Below are 19988 nucleotides of genomic sequence, written 5' to 3'. Positions count from 1 at the left end.
CATTATTATTCAGCATAGTTTGAAAGTTTTAGCCACAGCAATCAGAGAAGAAAAAGAAAAAATAAAGGAATCCAAATTGGAAAAGAAGAAGTAAAATTGTCACTCTTTGCAGATGACATGATATTATACATAGAAAACCCTAAAGACTCTACCAGAAAACTGCTAGCACTAATTGATGAGTTTAGTAAAGTAGCAGGATACAAAATTAATGCACAGAAATCTCTTGCATTCCAATACACTAACAACAGAAGAGCAGAAAGAGAAATTAAGGAAACTCTCCCATTCACCACTGCAACAAAAAGAATAAAATACTTAGGAATAAACCTGCCTAAGGAGGCAAAAGATCTGTATGCAGAAAACTATAAGACACTGATGAAAGAAATCAAAGACGAAACAAACAGATGGAGAGACATACCATGCTCTTGGATTGGAAGAATGAACATTGTGAAAATGACTGTACTACCCAAAGAAATTTACAGATTCAACTCAATCCCTGTCAAATTACCAATGGCATTTTTCACAGAACTAGAACAAGAAATCTCATGATTTGTATGGAAATGCAAAAGGCCCCGAATAGCCAAAGCAATCTTGAGAAGGAAAGATGGAGTTGGTGGAATTAGGCTTCCTGACTTCAAACTATACTACAAGGCCACAGGGATCAAGACAGTATGGTACTGGCACAAAAATAGAAAGGAAGATCAATGGAACAGAATAGAGAACTCAGAGGTAAACCCAAGCACATACGGGCACCTTATCTTTGACAAAGGAGGCAAGAATATATAGTTGCAAAAAGACAGCCTCTTCAATAAGTGGTGCTGGGAAAATTGGACAGCAACATGTAAAAGAATGAAATTAGAACACTTCCTCACACCATACACAAAAGTATACTCAAAATGGATTAAAGACCTAAATGTATGGCCAGATACTATAAAACTCCTAGAGGAAAACATAGGCAGAACACTCTATGACATACATCAAAGCAAGATTCTTTTTGACCCACCTCCTAGAATAATCCAAATAAAATCAAGAATAAACAAAATGGGACCTAATGAAACTTAAAAGCTTTTGCATAGTGAAAGAAACCATAAACAAGACTAGAAGGCAACCATCAGAACGGGAGAAAATACTTGCCAATGAAGCAAAGGACAAAGGATTAATCTCCAAAACATACAAGCAGCTCATGCAGCTTAATACCAAGAAAACAAGTAAACCAATCCACAAATGGGTGGAAGACCTAAATAGACATTTCTCCAAAGAAGACATACAGGTGGCCAACAAACACATGAAAATTTGCTCAATATCACTAATCATCAGAGAAATGCAAGTCAAAGCCACAATGAGGTATCACCTCACACCAGTCAGAATGGCCATCATCAAAAAATCCAGAAACAACAAATGTTGGAGAGGGTATGGAGAAAAGGAAACTTTCCTGCACTGTTGGTGGGAATGTAAATTGGTAGAGCCACTATGGAAAACAGTTTGGAGGTTCCTTAAAAAACTAAAAATACAACTACCATATGATCCAGTAATCCCACTACTGGGCATATACCCAGAGAAAACCATAATCCAAAAAGAAACATGTACCATAATGTTCATTGCAGCACTATTTACAATAGCCAGGACATGGAAGCAACCTAAATGCCCATCAACAAATGAATGCATAAAGAAGATGTGGCATATATATACAATGAAATGTTACTAAGCTATAAAAAGGAATGAAATGGAGCTATATGTAATGAGGTAGATAGAGCTAGAGTCTGTCATACAGAGTGAAGTAAGCCAGAAAGAGAAAAACAAATATTGTATGCTAACTCATATATACAGAATCTAAAAAAAAAAAAAAAATGGTACTGATGAACCCAGTGACAGGGCAGGAATAAGGATGCAGATGCAGAGAATGGACTGGAGGACATGTGTTTGCGGGGGCAGGTGGTGAAGGGGAAGCTGGGACGAAGTGAGAGTGTAGCATAGACATATATATACTACGAACTGTAAAATAGATAGCTAGTGGGAAGTTGCTGTATAACAAAGGGAGATCAACTCGATGATGGGTGAGGACTCAAAGGAGTGGGATAGGAAGTGTTGGAGGGAGTCACAAGAGGGAGGGGATATGGGGATATATGTATAAATAGAGCTGATTCACTTTGTTGTACAGCAAAAGCTGGCACCACAATGTAAAGCAATTATGTTCCAATAAGGAGCTTGAAATATTATTTAAAAAAAAAGACAAGGCAGAAATTTGTCAATCTGAGATGCTCAGTTACAAAATTCCCTTGAAGCGATGGTGAAGAATTCAATATGGTTTGGTTAGAGATAAATGACTGTGATTTGTCTGTAATATTAAAAACCATTCCCTAACCCAGTCTAGATATAGCATTGATTCTTTCATTTCCTTATTATATTATAAAAATTAATTTATGTTAATAAAAATTAAGGTATATTGTTAAAATTCTTAATGCAGAGTGAGCTGGTGTCCGTGAACTGTTAAATGAGGGATATAGATTGTCATCTGAGAGTCAAATGGTATAATCAATAATTATAATATAGCTATTGTAAATTCTGTGTACCCTCACTCTGCCAAAAGTACAGATTTTTTATTCCTCCATGCCTAATGCAGTGCCTGGCACACTTGAGACATGTGCTACAAACTGAGTTGTGTCCCCTTAAAATTCATCTGTTGAAACCCTAATTCCCAATGTGACATGACCGTATTTGGAAATAGGGCTTCTAGGAGATGAAAAAGGTTAAACGAGGTCATAAGTGTGGGGTCCTAATTCAATAGCATTGGTGGACCTATAAGAAGAGAAAGTGCTTACTCTCTCTCTCTCTCTGTCTCTCTCTCTCTCTGTCTCTCCCTCCCCACCCAAGGAAATGTCACTTGAAGGCATAGAGAGAAGGCATCTCTCTGCAAGCCAGGAAGAGAGCTCTCACCAGAACCTAATCGTTCTGGCACCTTATCTCAGACTTCCATCCTCCAGAGATGTGAGAAATAAATTTGTTTTTTAAGCTACCCAGTCTCTTGTATTTTGTTACAACAGCCCAAGCTGACTAATACAATATGTAGCATGCACCTGATGAATGAATGAGCAAAGTCCCTTAGTCAAACTCCCCAAGTGTTCTTCAACTTCTGAGCAATATGTGTTTGCTTAAAAATCTCTGTCCTTTGATGAGGAGATCATATTTGGTGTAAGGCAGTAATATCCTGTGTGCCCTTATTCTGGTCCTGACACCTGGGAGAAGCTTTCCTTGTCTTCTCAGAGTTACACTCCAGGAAGAATTTTCTCCTATGGTAGAATAGCATCCATGTAAATCATCTCTCCTTGCCCAGTCAGTGGGCCTGAAGGCATGAGTACAGATTTGGTTCTACCTAGAGTCCAAGTTTAGGCTTTCTCCAGGCTCTAACCCAATCCTTAAAAGATATGATCTTTTCCATTTTGTGCTGGTGAAGTGGGTATCAAGAGGAAAGAAAGCTACTTTGGTGAAAATGGTTTAAGACACAGGTAGATTGGCCACTCAGAGAAAGTTTTCCAGGATGCCTTTTGCTCTAACTTGTCACCCTTGGACCAGTGTCTTTCAAAAATATTTTAAAATAAATGTCCTCACAAATGTGTGCATAAATGTAAACATCAGCCCAAGAAAGATGTAAAACATCTCCTCAGAAAATTCCCTCATGACTTTTATAGTCAGTAAGTCCTGACCTCTACGTTAGCTCAGGCACCACTGATCTCATTCCTTTCACCATAACATTAGTTTTGACTGTTGTATAACTTCACAGAAATTGATTTTATTTATGGAAAGTTCATTTCTGGCATTGTTCGTTCAAGTTCATTTCTGGCATTGTTCGTTCAAAACAGATTTTTGAAATTCATCCAAATTGTCACTTGTTTCAGTAGTTGGTTCATTTTAATAGCTAGCAAGATTTCATTGCGTGAATATACTTCAATCTGTTTATAATTCATGTATCAATGGATATTTCACTTTTTTCCATTTTGTCTATTATGAATAAACTTGATATAAAAATTTGTGAACAAGTCTTTGTGTGTACATATGTTTTCATTTACCTTAAAACTTAAGAAAAGAATTGCTATGTCCTCCTGTAAATATGTATAATTTTACAAGAGATAATCAAAATTATTTTTCAAAGAGACTGGATCTTTTTGTAGTTCCATCTACACGTATAAGAACTATACTAGTTTTCTATACCTCTGTATTAGCTATCTATATTTTTGTGTCACAAATTCCCCCACAAAACAGTAAATGTACACACATTGATTATCTCAGAGTTTCTGTGGGTCAGGAATCTGGACACAATTTAGCTGGGTCCTCTGAGCCCTGGTCTCTTACAAGGCTGCAAACTACCTGTGAGTCATTGCTGGAGAGTAGATGTAGGTTATGGTAAACTTCATCAGATGGTGACTCCAATTGCTCCTCCTATTGTAGATATGATCTATTTCTAAAGTGAATTAACACAAACCCTTGGAATTAGTATATAGCCTCTGACATGCCAAATAATTTTTCTTTAAGAGTAGATTATGTGAGGGGCAGTTACTTTCAAGTGGCAGAGGGAGCATTACACATTTATTCCTCTAGCACATCTTATAGTATTTTAAGCACCAAAATTCCTATATTATAAATTGTACTTCTTAAAACTTATGCAATGGGTTCTACTTCCTACACTGAACCCAGAATATAATAAAGGGCCAAAATTCAAAAGAAAATAAAGAAGAGTTGCTTATAATGTATGAAAAATTAAAGAAACTGAACTCCTCAAATAATATAAATTTCAGATTTTTGTTCTGATCACTGATAAAATTAATCATGATTTAGGTCTTCTAGGGTTTTGAGAACTGTTACTCATGAACAAGTTTCTGTCTTCAGACAAGTAATCCCAACATGCTGAGAATGTTTCTCTGGTTAAGAGTTTTTTAAGGGCTTGCTTTATGTCCTCGTTCTTAAGACTGTAGATAAAAGGGTTCAGCATGGGCGTGACCACAGTGTACATCACTGAGGCTATAGCAGTTGTCCTGAAGTTTTGTGTGGCAGCAGAACTAAGATACACTCCAAGGCTTGTACCATAGAACAAGGAGACAGCTGAGAGGTGAGACCCACATGTGGAAAATGCTTTATACTTACCTCCTGTTGATGAAATTCTCAAAATGGAGGTTACAATCTTAGAGTAAGAGAAAAGGATACCAGTGAGTGGAACAATAACCAGAAGTCCAGTCGCAAAATATATCATCAGGTCATTGAGGAAGGTATCAGAACAAGCAAGTTGAACCACCTGATTAAGTTCACAAAAAAAGTGAGGAATTTCCAATTCTGTGCAAAAAGAGAGCCGCAAAATCATTAAGCCATGTAACAGAGAGTCAAGGACACTCAGTAACCAGGATACCAGAAGCAGGATGCCACAGAACTTAGGGTTCATAATGATCATGTAGTGCAATGGATGACAGATGGCTACAAACCGATCATAAGCCATGACTATCAAGAGGATGTTGTCTGATACCCCAAAAAGCATGAAGAAAAACATCTGGCAGAGGCAGCCTTCATAGGTGATAACTTGGCTCTGAGTTTGGATGTTCCACAACATCTTTGGGATGGTGGTGGAGGTGAAACAGATGTCTACAAAGGACAGGTTGAAGAGGAATAAGTACATGGGTGTGTGGAGGTTGGAGTCAGTGATTATGACCAGGATAATGAGAAGGTTCCCAAAGAAGGTGATCAGGTACATGAACAGAAAGAGCCAAAAGAGGAAAGGCTGCAGTAATACCTCTTCTGACAGTCCCAGGAGGATAAACTCTGAAATGTGGGTTTGATTTCCTGATTCCATGTAGCCAATGAAACTGCAGAAATAGAAACAAGAACAGTGCTAATTTAGCCACAAGGAGTGATCAAGAAACTAACAGAGAAGGAAGCAAGATGTCCTTCAGTAGGTGAATGGATAAGTAAATTTTGGCACATCCAAACAATGGACTATTATTCTGTGCTTAGAAGAAATGAACTATCAAAAATAAAAAAGAAATGAACTATCAAGTTATGAAAAGACATAGAGGAACTTTTAATGCATATTACTAAAAGAATTACTGAAAGAGGCCAGTATGAAAGGCTATATACTGTGTGATTTCAACTATATAACATTCTGAAAAAAGGCAAACTATGGAAAGAGAAAAAAAGATCAGTGGTTGCCAGGGTTTAGGGGTGAGGGGAGTGAGAGAAATAAATACACAGAGTGCAAAGTATTTTAGAGCAATGAAAATACTTTGTATGATATTGTCACAGTGATGCATGTCATTATATGTTTTTCAAACCCATAGAGTGTACAACACCAAGAGTGAATCAAAATGTAAACTATGGACTTTGGGTGACTATGATGTCAGTATAGTTTTGCCAACTGTAATAAATGTACCACTCTGATAGGGGATGTTGATAATGGGGTTGGCTAGCCATATAAAGGGCAGGTAGTATACAGGAAATCTCTGTACCTTCCCCTCAATTTCACTGTGAACCTAAAACTGCTCTTAACAATTGTCTTAACTTTAGAAACTTTAAAAATTAACAGAAATGCTATGAGTTTATTTTTAATACATTTAGTTACTTAATTCCTGTGTATTATCCATAAATCAGTGCCCATTATCTGAATATTTCAGGGAATCCCAAGCATTCCAACTTCTTCTTCATGCTGAAAGTTATTGGTCATTCTTGCCCCTAATTCAAAATTTTTCCCAAGGCACTATTTTCCTCTGCAGTTTTCCTAAGACTTTCTTTTGTTCATCAACAAGTAGTTTTGACCAATTACCTTGTGCCAAGCCTTGTTGAAGGCACTAAGAAACAACATTAAAATTAATTTTAAAAAATTTCTTGGCTTTAACTAGCTTTATTAGGATTAAAATATGGGTGTGGCTGGAGGACAATTGAATATAAGTAAATAAGTAAATAATATTTAATGTGGTGTTTATTTTTATTACATAAAATAATGCAGAATGACAAGATTGTAGAGTGAAGAGGAAACACTTCTCCTATTTAGTCCCTTCTAATTAAGGGCCTTTGAGAAAAAAAAAATCTGAAGTCATTGGCCACAATCCAAGGATATACCTATGAGAAGAGAATTTAAGGCAGAGAAATAGCCAGCACAAAGCCCCTGATACAGGAGCATGCCTGACATCCTTAGAAAACAGAAAGAAGGACAGTGTGACTGGAGTGGGGAAAAAAAGGATAAGGGTTAGAGGTAAAATAAGAGAGTAAGCAAGAAGCCAGAATATCCAATTGCTCTGTAAACTACAATTTCTCTATATATACTTCCATTTTGTCTAATTTCTGCACATTTTACTGTAGAGTACAGCTTCACCTTCAGCTGTATGCTCAACTTGTGTCCTCTTTACTGATAACTTTCCTTTCTCCACCCATACACACACCCAGAGCCATGATTGTGGCATTGGTCCTCCTGCATATGAAGCAGAGCTGATAGGGCCAGCAGTAAAACTATTAGCTTGCTTTCCTTTGAGAACTGACTTTTTTAGTTCAAGCATCCTAACAGAGTAGCCATGTCTGTAAGGATCTCAAGAATGAGCCAGGTCTGAAACAGGGAACTTTATGATAGTCTTCTGCTATGTGCATGAAAAGAGAGAGGAAACTAGTCTACAGAAAGGGAGAGAGAAATGAAGTAGACTACAAGGGAGGAAAAGAAACAAAATGTTGCATTCGACTGAAAGAGGGAGTGATGGGGAATCAACTTCTTTGGGTGATAGCAGTATTATACATCCATGTTACATCTCCCAGAATGCCCCTAAGAAATAATAATATGAATACACAACTAGATAAATATTTTCACTCTTTTTCTTCTCCCAGAATTATTTCTGTGGTTTATTGTAAGAGTTTTACATTTGTAGCTCTGACATTAAGGTCTATAATCCATTTGGAGCTATTTTTCTATGATTTGAAGTAGGGGTCCAGATCATTGATATGGTTGGATACACAGGTACTAATTTGCTTTATTTTTTCCCAACATGTTTGGTGTTTTTGCTGTTTTTCTCTGACTCTTTCATTGCTTTTTTTTAAGCTCTTTATTGGAATTTCACTCTTTGTGAACTAAAATGATTCATAGCTTCACACTACCATAATTTACAAATAAAGATCAATAAGATGCAGCTGTACAGAACAGACTTGAGGACACAGGGTGGAGGGTGAAGGGGAAGCTGGGACTAAGTGAGAGACTACCATAACATATATACACTACCAAATGTAAAATAGATAGCTAGTAGGAAGCTGCTGCATAAAACAGGGAGATCAGCTTGATGATGGGTGATGACTTAGAGGGGTGGGATAGGGAAGGTGGGAGGGAGTCACAGGAGGAAGGGGATATGGGGATATATGTATAAATACAGCTGATTCACTTTGTTGTACAGCAGAAACTGGCACAACAGTGTAAAGCAATTATATTCCAATAAAAAGCTTAAAAATTTAAATACATAGATATAAACTTAACAAGATAGGTACAGAATATAAACATGAAAAACTTCAAAACAGATGAAAAATAAAAACACAGAAGGTCCAAGTAAATGGGAAAATGCTGCACATTCATAGATTAGGAGCACCAATGTTGTAAGATGTCAACCCTCCCAACTTGATCTATACATTCAATGCAATCCTAATCAAAATTTTGGCAAGATATTCTGTAGATGAAGAAAAAAATTAGAGAGTTTACACAATCTAATTTCAATACTTACTGTAAAGCTACAGTAACCAAGAAAGCATTGTGTTTGTAAAAGAATAGACATATGCATTAATGGAGCAGATTGAAAACTCAGACTTAGACCCATACAAATAGAGGAAACTGGTCTTTGACAAAGGAGCAAAGAAAATTCAATGGAAAAAAGGGATAATCTGTTGTACAGCAAAAACTGGCACAACAGTGTAAAGGAATTATATTCCAATATAGAGCTTCAAAAAAAACCCATATATATATGCTGTCTACAAAAGACCCACTTCAGACCTAGGGATACACACACACACACACACAAAGGGATGATCTTTTCAACAAGTAAACCAGAACAATTGGACATACTTAAGCAAAGTGAACCTAGACACAGACCTTACACCTTTCACAAAAATTAACTCAAAATGGGGACTTCTTAGGTGGCACAGTGGTTAAGAATCTGCCTCCCAATGCAGGGGACATGGGTTCAATCCCTGCTCCAGGAAGATCCTACATACCGCGGAGCAACTAAGCCTGTGCACTACAACTATTGACCTTTGCTCTAGAGCCCAGGGTCCAAAGGGCCCATAAATATTGAACTCATGTGCAGTAACTACTGAAGCCCATGTGCCTATAGCCCATGCTCTGCAACAAAAGAAGCCACTGCAATGCCCGGGCACCACAATGAAGAGTAGCCTCAGCTAGCCTCAACTAGAGAAAGCTGGTGTGCACCAACAAAGACCCAATGCAACCAATAAATTAATTAATTAATTTAAAAATTAACTCAAAATGTATCATACACTTAAAGTGTAAAACCATAAATCTTATAGAAGAAAACATTGGGGGAAATCTAGAGGATCTTGGGCTTGATAATGAGCTTTTAGATACAATTCCAAAAGAATATTTCATGAAAGAAAAAATAAGTTGTATTTCATTAAAATAAAAATTAAAAAATTTCTGCTCTGCAAAAGGCACTGTTGAAACAATAGACAAACCACAGTCTGGGAGAAAATATTTGCAAAATACCTATCTGATAAAGGAATTGTATCCAAAATATACCTAGAAGTCTTAAATTCAACAATAAGGAAAAAACAACCCAATTTAAAAATGGCCTAAAGATCTGAACAGACACCTCACCAAAGAAAAAATACTAATGGTAAAAAAAGTTTCTGGAAAAATTCACAATATCATTTGTCATTAGAGAATTAGAACATACAACAGTGAGATACCACTATATATCTATTAGAATGGCTGAAAACCAAATAACTGACATACCAATTGCTGACCAGAATGTGGATCAATACAAACTCTCATTCTCTGCCAGTGGGATTACAAAATAGCATAGCCACTCAGAAGGACAATTTAGCAGATTCTTACAAAGCTAAATATAATCTTACCATACAATCCAGCAGTTGTGCTACTATGTATACACCCAACTAATTAAAAAAACATACCCCCCAAAAAAAAAACTGCAATCAAATGTTTATAGCAGCTTTATTCATAGTTTCTAAAATTGGAATCAACCCAGATGCCCTTCAATTAAGTAAATGTATAAATACACTGTGGTACATCTGTACAATGGAATATTACTCAGTGATAAAAAAGAAATTATCTATCAAGCCACAAAAAGGCATGGGTGAATCTCAAATGCTTATTTTTAAATGAGAAAAGCCAGACCAAAAGGTTAAGTTTGTATGATTCCAAATATATGACCTTCTGAAAAATGAAAAAATATAGAAAAAATAAAATAATTGGTGGTTGTCAAGAATTTGTAGATGGAATAGGAAGGATTGAAAAGGTGAAGATTGGGGTATTTTTCAGAGTAGTGAAACTATTCCATAACATACTGTAATTGTGAACATGTGACATTAAGTATTTGTTAAAATGCATTAAGCTTTACAGCACAAAGAGTAAACCTTAATGTAGGGACTTCCCTGGTGGTGCAGTAGTTAAGAATCCTCCGGCCAGTGCAGGGGACATGGGTTCAATCTCTGTTCCAGGAAGATCCCATTTGCTGTGGAGCAACTAAGCCTGTGGGCCACAACTACTGAGCCTGAGTGCCACAACTAATGAACCCCACATGCCTAGAGCCCATGCTTCACAACAAAGAGAAGCCACTGCAATGAGAAGCCTGCACACCACAATGAAGTGTAGCCCCCACTCACCGCAACTAGAGAAACCCCTCACACAGCAACGAAGACCCAACACAGCCATCAATAAATAAATAAATACATAAATACATTTATGACAAAAAGACCAATGTATTCAAATAAACACATCAGTTAAAAGGGCAAGGGAATTTCAGGATGGAATGCAGACTGTGGGGAAAAAAACTAAATGTATTCAAATGAATGGAACACCTTCACTGAAGAGAGGAGGTGAAATAGTGGTGAACTAAGTAATATTGGAAATGAGTAGAGTCTATAAAATTAAAGGCAAAAGAATTGCACATAATTACTGTACTTAAGTTGATTAAGTTGTATTCCACCATAGTATGGGTTAACAATTATGATGCTTCAATACGTGTATACTGGAATGGAACAATTAAGCAGGTGGATGACAGAGGGGGAAACCAGGATTCTCTCTATTGCAGCGAGGTTTACAGATAAGCAAGGGGAAAAGGCTGGAATAATCTATATGGTAACAGATTTGAGTTGGAAACATATATACACAGGTTATATACATAGGTACATACACAAATTAGTAAACACACATGTATTTCCCTGCTTATCAACTGAGAGGGGCTAAAGCCTAGCAGAAAGAGACAAATCTGGAGTCCTGATCTTGATTGCTAATACCATCCTCCAATAGAAGGAACCAGGGCTCCTTGGAGGAATGACTATTTCTAGGCCTGGAGTCAGAAATACACAAGATGAGCCTGGAGCATCTTATAGGGCCATAAAGTAAGGAAGTGTTAAAAAAAATAAACTCTACCATATGGGGATATATCAAAGGGACATGGGAGCCATCTGAAAGAACTCCCAATGCCCAAAGCTAGAAAATTTTGAGCAACAAACTAAATAAAGTGATATTGGATTATAACTCAACACATAAAATAAATATCCTTAAGTTCATATACATATAAATAAATGATAAATAATATTAACAACTAGAGACAAGTCGCTCGTGCAAAAGAAATCCAATAAATTGTGTAGATACTCTCAAGGAGGTGGAACATAATTCCTCCATCCTAAAGTGTGAGCTGCATGCAATAATCATTTTTACAAAGAGTACAGTCTGAGAGGAGGTAAAAAAGAGTAACTCCACAGTGAAGAAAACTAACACTCAGTCAGGTAATCAATGTCACTGTGAACTGTGATTACTTGAGCTGATAATATGTACCCTTGATATGATGTGATGGATATAGCACTTCATCTCTGCAGTCTTACTCCCAAAATACATAGCCCAGTCTAACTTTGAGAAAAACATCAGACTAATCCCAATCAAGGAACATGTTACAAAACACCTGATCAGTACTCCTCAAAATTTAAGTTCATTAGAAACAAGTGAAGTCAGAGAAACTGTCATAGCCAAGAGGAGCCCAGAAGAAAGGAATGTCTAAATGTAATGTGGTATCCCGAATAGAAGCTATCAGTAGGGGAAACTCGGTATGGAGTTTATGAAAACTCTATGCACTATCTTTACAATTTTCCATTAAGTCTAAAATTGTTTAAGAAATAAAATTTATTACAAATTTTAAATATTAGTGAAATGGAAGCACCTTGGAAACAGCAAACTCTGAACTTGACTCCAGGCTCCATTACATGCCTCGGACAAGGAATATCACTGCCGTGAGTCTCACATTCTTAACCCATAAAGTTGGAACAATGACACCAATTTTATAGTGCTATTGTAACAATTAAAATAACTAATATAAATTCCATGTGTGCCTAGTGTTAATCAGTGAATTTTCAGATACACTTTTTCAATCACTCACAGATCGATTTCCCACCTCCCATCCCTACCTCCATTTTTCTATCTCCACCTATCATCATCCATATATGGCTTTGACAGCAGAATATTCTGTTCCTCACATTGACCTGAGTGATCTTCACACAGAGTGAGCCGATCGAAAACACCACCTACTATAAATCCTGCACTGACTCCACTAACTTCAGAATTAAGTTTTGGTACTTCCCTGGCAGTCCTGTGGTTAAGACTGTGCTTCCACTGCAAGAAGCAGGGTTTGATCCCTGGCTGAGGAACTAAGATCCCACATGCCATGCAGCACAGCCAAAAAATATTTTTTAATTAAAAAAAGAATTAAGTATCAATTCAATAATGAAAACATAAGGTTTCTTTCATTTGGCTGCCACTTAGCCTGCCCAACTCATATTTTAGTTTTCTTACCCTGCCCTTATTATTGGTCAGCTATTAAGAACTATTTGTAATTTCCTAAAACACTTCACAATTTAATTAATCCCCACATTTTTTCCCCGCAACCTCATACCCTTTCTCCACTGGAAGAATTCAACTCCTATTTTAATGCTTAATAAAAGTATATGCTTTTTTGTGAAGCCTTCACTCACCTCCCCAGAAAGAATCAACTACTTTAGGATCCACTTTACTGGGATTGCAGTGCCACCTCAGGATATAACCTTTATTTGTTTTCATGTCTCTTCCCCCTGTTTAAACTGCAAGCTCCTTGAGAGAAGAAGCAATGTCTTCACTGTTTCCTTCAACCCCAGACTATAGTTTAGTGCCTAACATGCAGTAATTACTAAATATAGCATCTGAACAACATTTGATTTCTGTTGAACATCTGAAAGGACAAATAGTAGAATGAGTTTAGATACACATTTCCATCAATGAGGGAGAAAGAAGAAGCAGTGAAACAAGAGGAAATTCTCTGAGGGAGGGAGGCACCATGCTTGAGAACCAACACCAGAAGAGACAGATTGAAGAAAAAAGATATTTTAGTATATACAGAATCTCTGTCCAGAATCAGGACCAGTAACTCCACAAGGCTTTCTATCATTAAATTTTCCTTTTCTTGTTATCTCTGTTGATTCCCCCAAGGTTACTACCAATAAAGGGAGTCCCCCATGCTCTGCCACATCCCCCAACACCTGTGAAGATTCTGTGGCTCACCCAGAACTTATCAGGTAAAAGTCTAAATTCAGTGATCCAGTTTCTTCCTTGAATGATGGCTGGAGTTGGGTGCTCTACACCCAGCAAGGGCAGCCCTTGGATGGAACCACCCATAAACTTCTGGGAGACACTGTTGAGTTTTATCATCATCTGATATTAGTAGAGTAGTCTTAAGGGAGTGTAGCAGAAGCATTTACAGTTTCTATAACTTAGGGGATGAATTCTCAAGTGCCTCACTAATGAGGGTTTGGGGTGTTTTTTGTTTTGTTTTGTTTTTGTCTCTCTACTCCCTGAGAGATTTAGCTCTCTGGAGGTAGAAAAGAAATATAGAATACATACTTGTGCCAGTTTCAACCCTTGATATGTATCTTTGAAACTCCATATTCATTTCTTATCCCATTGGACTCCTTCCTCCCAGGAGGAAGTAACTTTTAAGTGTGATCTCTAATATGCAGAGTACTCCTTGATAGCCCTATCCATCTCTGGGGTGCATTTCCTTCTCCAAAGAGCTAAAGAACACAGCGGGACATCCTAATGTGGAAACACTTCTGACCACACACAACTGCACACAGATTCAGCACTATATTTTTATCATGATTTCCACTTTGATTAGTTGGAAATAAGATCAGAATAAAAAGAAAGCCATTCCATCAAGAGGATATAGAGGCTTATAAAATGGTCTCATAGGCTTGGGATCTGGGAGTGTTTATGCATGTTGGGGTCACAAGAGATGCAGAGACTGGTCATCATCTTTAGAGGTTTCTGTGTAAAAGAGAACTGGTTTTGCTACAAGATTGGCTCATACATATAGCTCTAAGTTTGTTTCAATATTACATGTCATATAAAAATATGTTCATATATTCAAGGAATTATATTACTAACTACAATGAGGACTTTACAACCCAAATCACTGAGAGAAATTACATACGTGTTAAGCATTTACTGTAAATAGAATGTCTTTGGTAGATTTCTATTCTATGAATGGGAATTACAGGGAGTTGTGTAGGCATCTTGCAGAAGGATCCAGTTTGTTTGGGTCTATTAAGAGTGAAGAGGGAAAACCTTGGTGAGAAGGAGCATTTTAGTCCCTGATCCAAAAGATGAGGACATGTTATCTACATGAACTGAATGTGGACAGATGTGCAAATTGGGCAGAATCCTCATTCATGGATCCATTCCTCGTCCCTTCAACAAAATAGACAAGGTTGAAATCTATCAAACTAGGATGCCAGATTACAAAAAATGTTGCAACAAATAAGAAGAAACACAAGGTTTTGGACAGACATAAATGGTTGTGTTTGACCTCAAGGACTCAAAACTATTCCTCAAAGCCAACTACCGAAATAAGGCACTCAGCCATTTTATCTAAATGATGATGATATATTATTAACACGTTGGGACCACAGTGTATTGATGCCCAAGAACTTTTAATGGGGGAAAAAGATTGTCTCTTATAGATAAACAGAAATATCAATAAAAATGAGTTACAGTATTGACATTATGTTTTCTGTGGGAATTTCCATTGCCAACAAATAAATACACACAAAAATTTTATTCCTCTGCATGTAAACCAGTTATTTCAATTATTCATATTTGTTTAATGAAACAGTAAAAGTTCTTTGATAAAGTATCCAACTGTTAAATGATTCCTGGCAATCCATCTTTTCATGGAGCATGGACCAGGAAGTAAACAACCTCCTTGTTGGAGAGGACAGATATGGTATGAGGAGTGGGGTTCTCAAAGACAGAAGATCTGCCCTGACTATACTCTGGCTCCAGTGAGCTTTCTGGAAATTTTAGGTCTTTCTTTTGGGAATTCACTTCCTCCTGTAGCAAAGTACCATGCATTTAAGTCACACCTACCAGAACAGGCCATGGACTGAGGGACACATGTGGATCAAGTCTCCAGCAGAGCTTGTGTTCAGTATAGTTTAAAGACCTAACACTTTGCACAGTGAAAGAAACCATAAACAAGACAAGAAGACAACCCTCAGAATGGGAGAAAATATTTGCCAACAAAGCAACGGACAAAGGATTAATCTCCAAAGTATACAAGCAAATCAAGCAGCTTAATACCAAAAAAGCAAATAACCCAATCCACAAATGGGCGGAAGACCTAAATAGACATTTCTCCAAAGAAGACATGCAGATGGCTAACAAATACATGAAAAGATGCTCAGCATCACTAATCATTAGAGAATTGCAAGTCAAAGCCACAATGAGGTATCACCTCACACTGCTCAGATGGCCATCATCAAAAAATCTAGAAACAATAGATGTTGGAGAGGGTGTGGGTAAAAGGGAATCCTCCTGCACTGTTGGTGGGAATGTAAGTTGGTACAGCCACTATGGAAAACTTTTTGGAGATTCTTTAAAAAACTAAAAATGGAACTACCATATGACCCAGAAATCCCATTACTGGGCATATACCCAGAGAAAACCATAATCCAAAAAGAAGCAAGTACCATAATGTTCATTGCAGCACTATTTACAATAGCCAGGACATGGAAGCAACCTAAATGCCCATCTACAGATGAATGGATAAAGAAGATGTGACACATATATACAATGGAATATTACTTAGCCATAAAAAGGAATGAAATGGAGTTATTTGTAATGAGTTGGATAGACCTAGAGACTGTCATACAGAGCGAAGTAAGCCAGAAAGAGAGAAACAAATACTGTATGCTAACTCATATATATGGAATCTAAAAAAATAAAAATGGTATTAATGAACCCAGTGACAGGACAAGAATAAAGATACAGAGGTAGAGAATGGACTTGAGGACATGGGACTGGGAGGGGGCAAAGGGGAACCTGGGACAAAGTGAGAGAGTAGCATAGACATAAATACACTACCAAATGTAAAATAGATAGCTAGAGGGAAGGTGCTGCATCACATAGGGAGATAAATTCGATGAGGCTGAGGACTTAGAGTGCCAGGATTGGGAGGGTGGGAGGGAGTCTCGGGAGGGAAGGGGTATGGGGATATATGTATAAATACAGTTGATTCACTTTGGTGTACCTCAAAAGCTGGTACAAGAGTGTAAAGCAATTATATTCCAATAAAGAATTTAAAAAAAAAAAGGCCTAACATGGAAGAACACCCAGTACCTGTAAAGTCACATGCTTTGCATCCTGAACTTTAAATCTGGAAATTTTGTTTGCTTGTTTGGCATCTTTTTATATTTTAATAAATATAAGTTCTCATACATTGCCTGTAGAAAGATAAAATGGTATGGCTACTGTGGAAAACAGTTTGGCTGTTCCTCAAAATTTAAACATAGAATAAACATATGATCCTGCAATCACACTCCAGGGCATATACCCATAAGAACTGAAATCAAGGGAATTTCCTGGTGGTCCAGTGGTGAGGACTCGGTGCTCTCACTGCTGAGGGCATGGGTTTGATCCCTAGTTTGGGAACTAAGATCCTGCAAGCTGCATGGCGTGGCCAAAAAATAAATAATAATGATGATGATGATAAAGAGTAATTATTTTTTAATAACTGAAATCAATTATTCAAACAAATATGTGTTCACAAATGTTTATAGCAGCACTATCCACAACAGCTGAATGGAGAAAATGTCCACTGACTAATGAATGTCCATCCAAATTTCCAGCCAAATACTTATCAATTGACAAATGGTTAAAGAAAATTTGGTATATCCATATGATGGAATATTATTCAACAGTAAAAAGTAATAAAATGCTGATAAAATGCTACAAGGTAGGAAAACCTCAAATACATTATGCTAAGTGAAAGAAGCCAGATACTAAACATCACATTGTGTGATTATATTTATGTGAAATATCCAGAACAGGCAATCCATAAAAACAAAAAGAAAATTGGTGATTTTCAGGAGCTGGGAGAAGGTGAAAATGGGAAGTGGCTGCTAGTGTGTACTGAGTTTTCCTGAGGGTGATAAAAATGCTTTTGGAACTGGATAGACATGAAGTTTTCACATTATGAAGGTACTGTCACTAGATTGTTATACTTTTAAATGGTTAATTTTATGTTTTGTGAAATAAGCAAATAAATAAATGGCATCACTCTGTATATATATATTCAGCAAATTGCTTTTTTTCACTCCTAGTTTCAAGATGTATCCATATTCTTACACTTAACTGTAAATCATAGGTTGGAACACTACAGTCTATGGGCTGAATCAAGATGACTGCTTTTTTTTTTTTTTTTTTGCAACATTTCCTAAAAGAACATTGATGGATTATTGGCATCAGACTCTCTAGACAGGCTTTTGGTTGTTTGAAAATTAGAACAGAACATAGAGGTCAAGTGGTTTACATATTGTGTGGAAAATACCACCTAATTGTAGCTAAAATAAGACTTATTTTTAGTGGAATCAGAATCATTTAAAAGTATTTCCAATAGATTGAGGTTGTCATTTTCTTCTTCATTTGAAGACACCGGACCTCTAGTAGCAAAGAGGTGATGACTCTTGGCTGTCTTAACTTCATCTTTGAAGAAGGCAAGAGAGGATGGTTGACAAGATAAAGTTCAGAAGTATAGTCTAGCCAAACCTAGGGATAATAATGAACTGCTTTCTCTGGATAGGCCAAATTGGGAGAGGATATTGGTGAAGTAGAGAAGGTAGATGTTGCCTCAGAAACAGTTGAAACCATATTTTCATTCTTTCTGTTGCCCTTTCTTCCTTCCTAATGTTCCAAGATCCCTCCATTTTAAAATTAAAATGTATTAATTTTATTTTCATAAAAATAATAAGGTACACTGCCATATTTATCTATTTTTTCATTAAACATGAGAATATTGTTATACTACCTATAAAACTTTTCATCAATACAAACCATGCATACACAGATTATTACAGGTAAGTAAATTTATGTTTTACCATATTTGCATAATAGTGAAGTTATTAAACAAGTTTTTCAGTGATATTTCTTCTAACATAAGGGAATTCTGACACTAAACCAACGTACAAGAGTGAGTCAAAAATTATTCACACTCTGGTTGTAGAATTTATTTTAATTAACTTTTAGAAAAGATAAATCCACATCATTTTTCAACATAATCTCCTTGCTTTTCAATACACTTTGTCCACCTTCAGAAGTGAATCTTCATCCTCATACGTCTGCTTTCAGGGGATCAAGCAGGTGAAAGTCTGATGGAACAAGATCGTGACTACAGGGAGGATGATTTAACACCTCAAAACAAAGTAATCCATGACAGACTTAAGTTTCAAAAAGTTTGTATGAGATGGGTACTGAAGCAACTCACAGAAGAGCATAAACAGAAGTGTTTGGATATCTGCAAACAAATTTTGGACTGATACTCTAAGAAAGGTGAAAGTTTCTTAAAGAGAATCATTACTGGTAATGAGAAATGGATTCATCACTACAAGCCTGAGAGTAAACAGCAGAGTATGGAACGGAAACATCCTCAATCACTGACCAAGAAAAAGTTCAAAAGTCAACCATCAGCATATACCCAGAGAACACCATAATTCAAAAAGACATAAACACCCCAATGTTCACTGCAGCACTAATTACAATAGCCAAATCATAGAAACAACCTAAATGTCCATCAACAGATGAATGGATAAAAAAGATGTTGTACGTATATACAATGGAATATTACTCAGCTGTAAAAAGCAAGGAAACTGGGACATTTTAGAGACATGGATGGACTTGGAGACTGTCATACAGAGTGAAGTGAGTCAGAAAGAGAAAAACAAACACCTTATATTAACACATATATGCAGACTATAGAAAAATGGTACAAATCAACTGGTTTGCAAGGTGGAAATAGAGACACAGATGTAGAGAACAAACATATGGACACCAAGTGGGGAAAGTGGGGAGTGTTGGGGGGGAGTGAATTGGGACATTGGGATACCAAATTGTACGCTGTAAATATATGCAGTTTGTCTATGGCCATACCACCCTCAACGCGCCCGATCTCATCTAAATATATGCAGTTTATTGTATGTTAACTGTATCTCAATAAAAGTTCTAAGAAAAGAAAGTCAACCATCAGCATATACCCAGAGAACACCATAATTCAAAAAGACATATACACCCCAATGTTCACTGCAGCACTAATTACAATAGCCAAATCATAGAAACAACCTAAATGTCCATCGACAGATGAATGGATAAAAAAGATGTGGTACATATATATAATGGAATATTACTCAGCTGTAAAAAGGAACGAAATTGGGACATT

The 19988-nt window shown here is 36.8% G+C and overlaps 1 protein-coding gene across 1 annotated transcript; it reads right to left on the bottom strand.

Moving 5' to 3' along the window:
- Positions 1 to 4816: 4816 nt before the first annotated feature.
- Positions 4817 to 5830, bottom strand: LOC130836245 (olfactory receptor 7A17-like). The gene has a single exon (XM_057708312.1). The coding sequence runs from the start codon at positions 5828 to 5830 to the stop codon at positions 4817 to 4819; it is 1014 nt and encodes a 337-aa protein (XP_057564295.1).
- Between the last annotated feature and the right edge of the window lie 14158 nt (positions 5831 to 19988).

Source organism: Hippopotamus amphibius, chromosome 15 (genome assembly GCF_030028045.1).
Source record: "Hippopotamus amphibius kiboko isolate mHipAmp2 chromosome 15, mHipAmp2.hap2, whole genome shotgun sequence".
NCBI classification, from domain to species: domain Eukaryota; kingdom Metazoa; phylum Chordata; class Mammalia; order Artiodactyla; family Hippopotamidae; genus Hippopotamus; species Hippopotamus amphibius.
The sequence above is the reverse complement of the archived record's forward strand: the minus strand, read 5'-3'. Positions and strand labels throughout refer to the sequence as shown.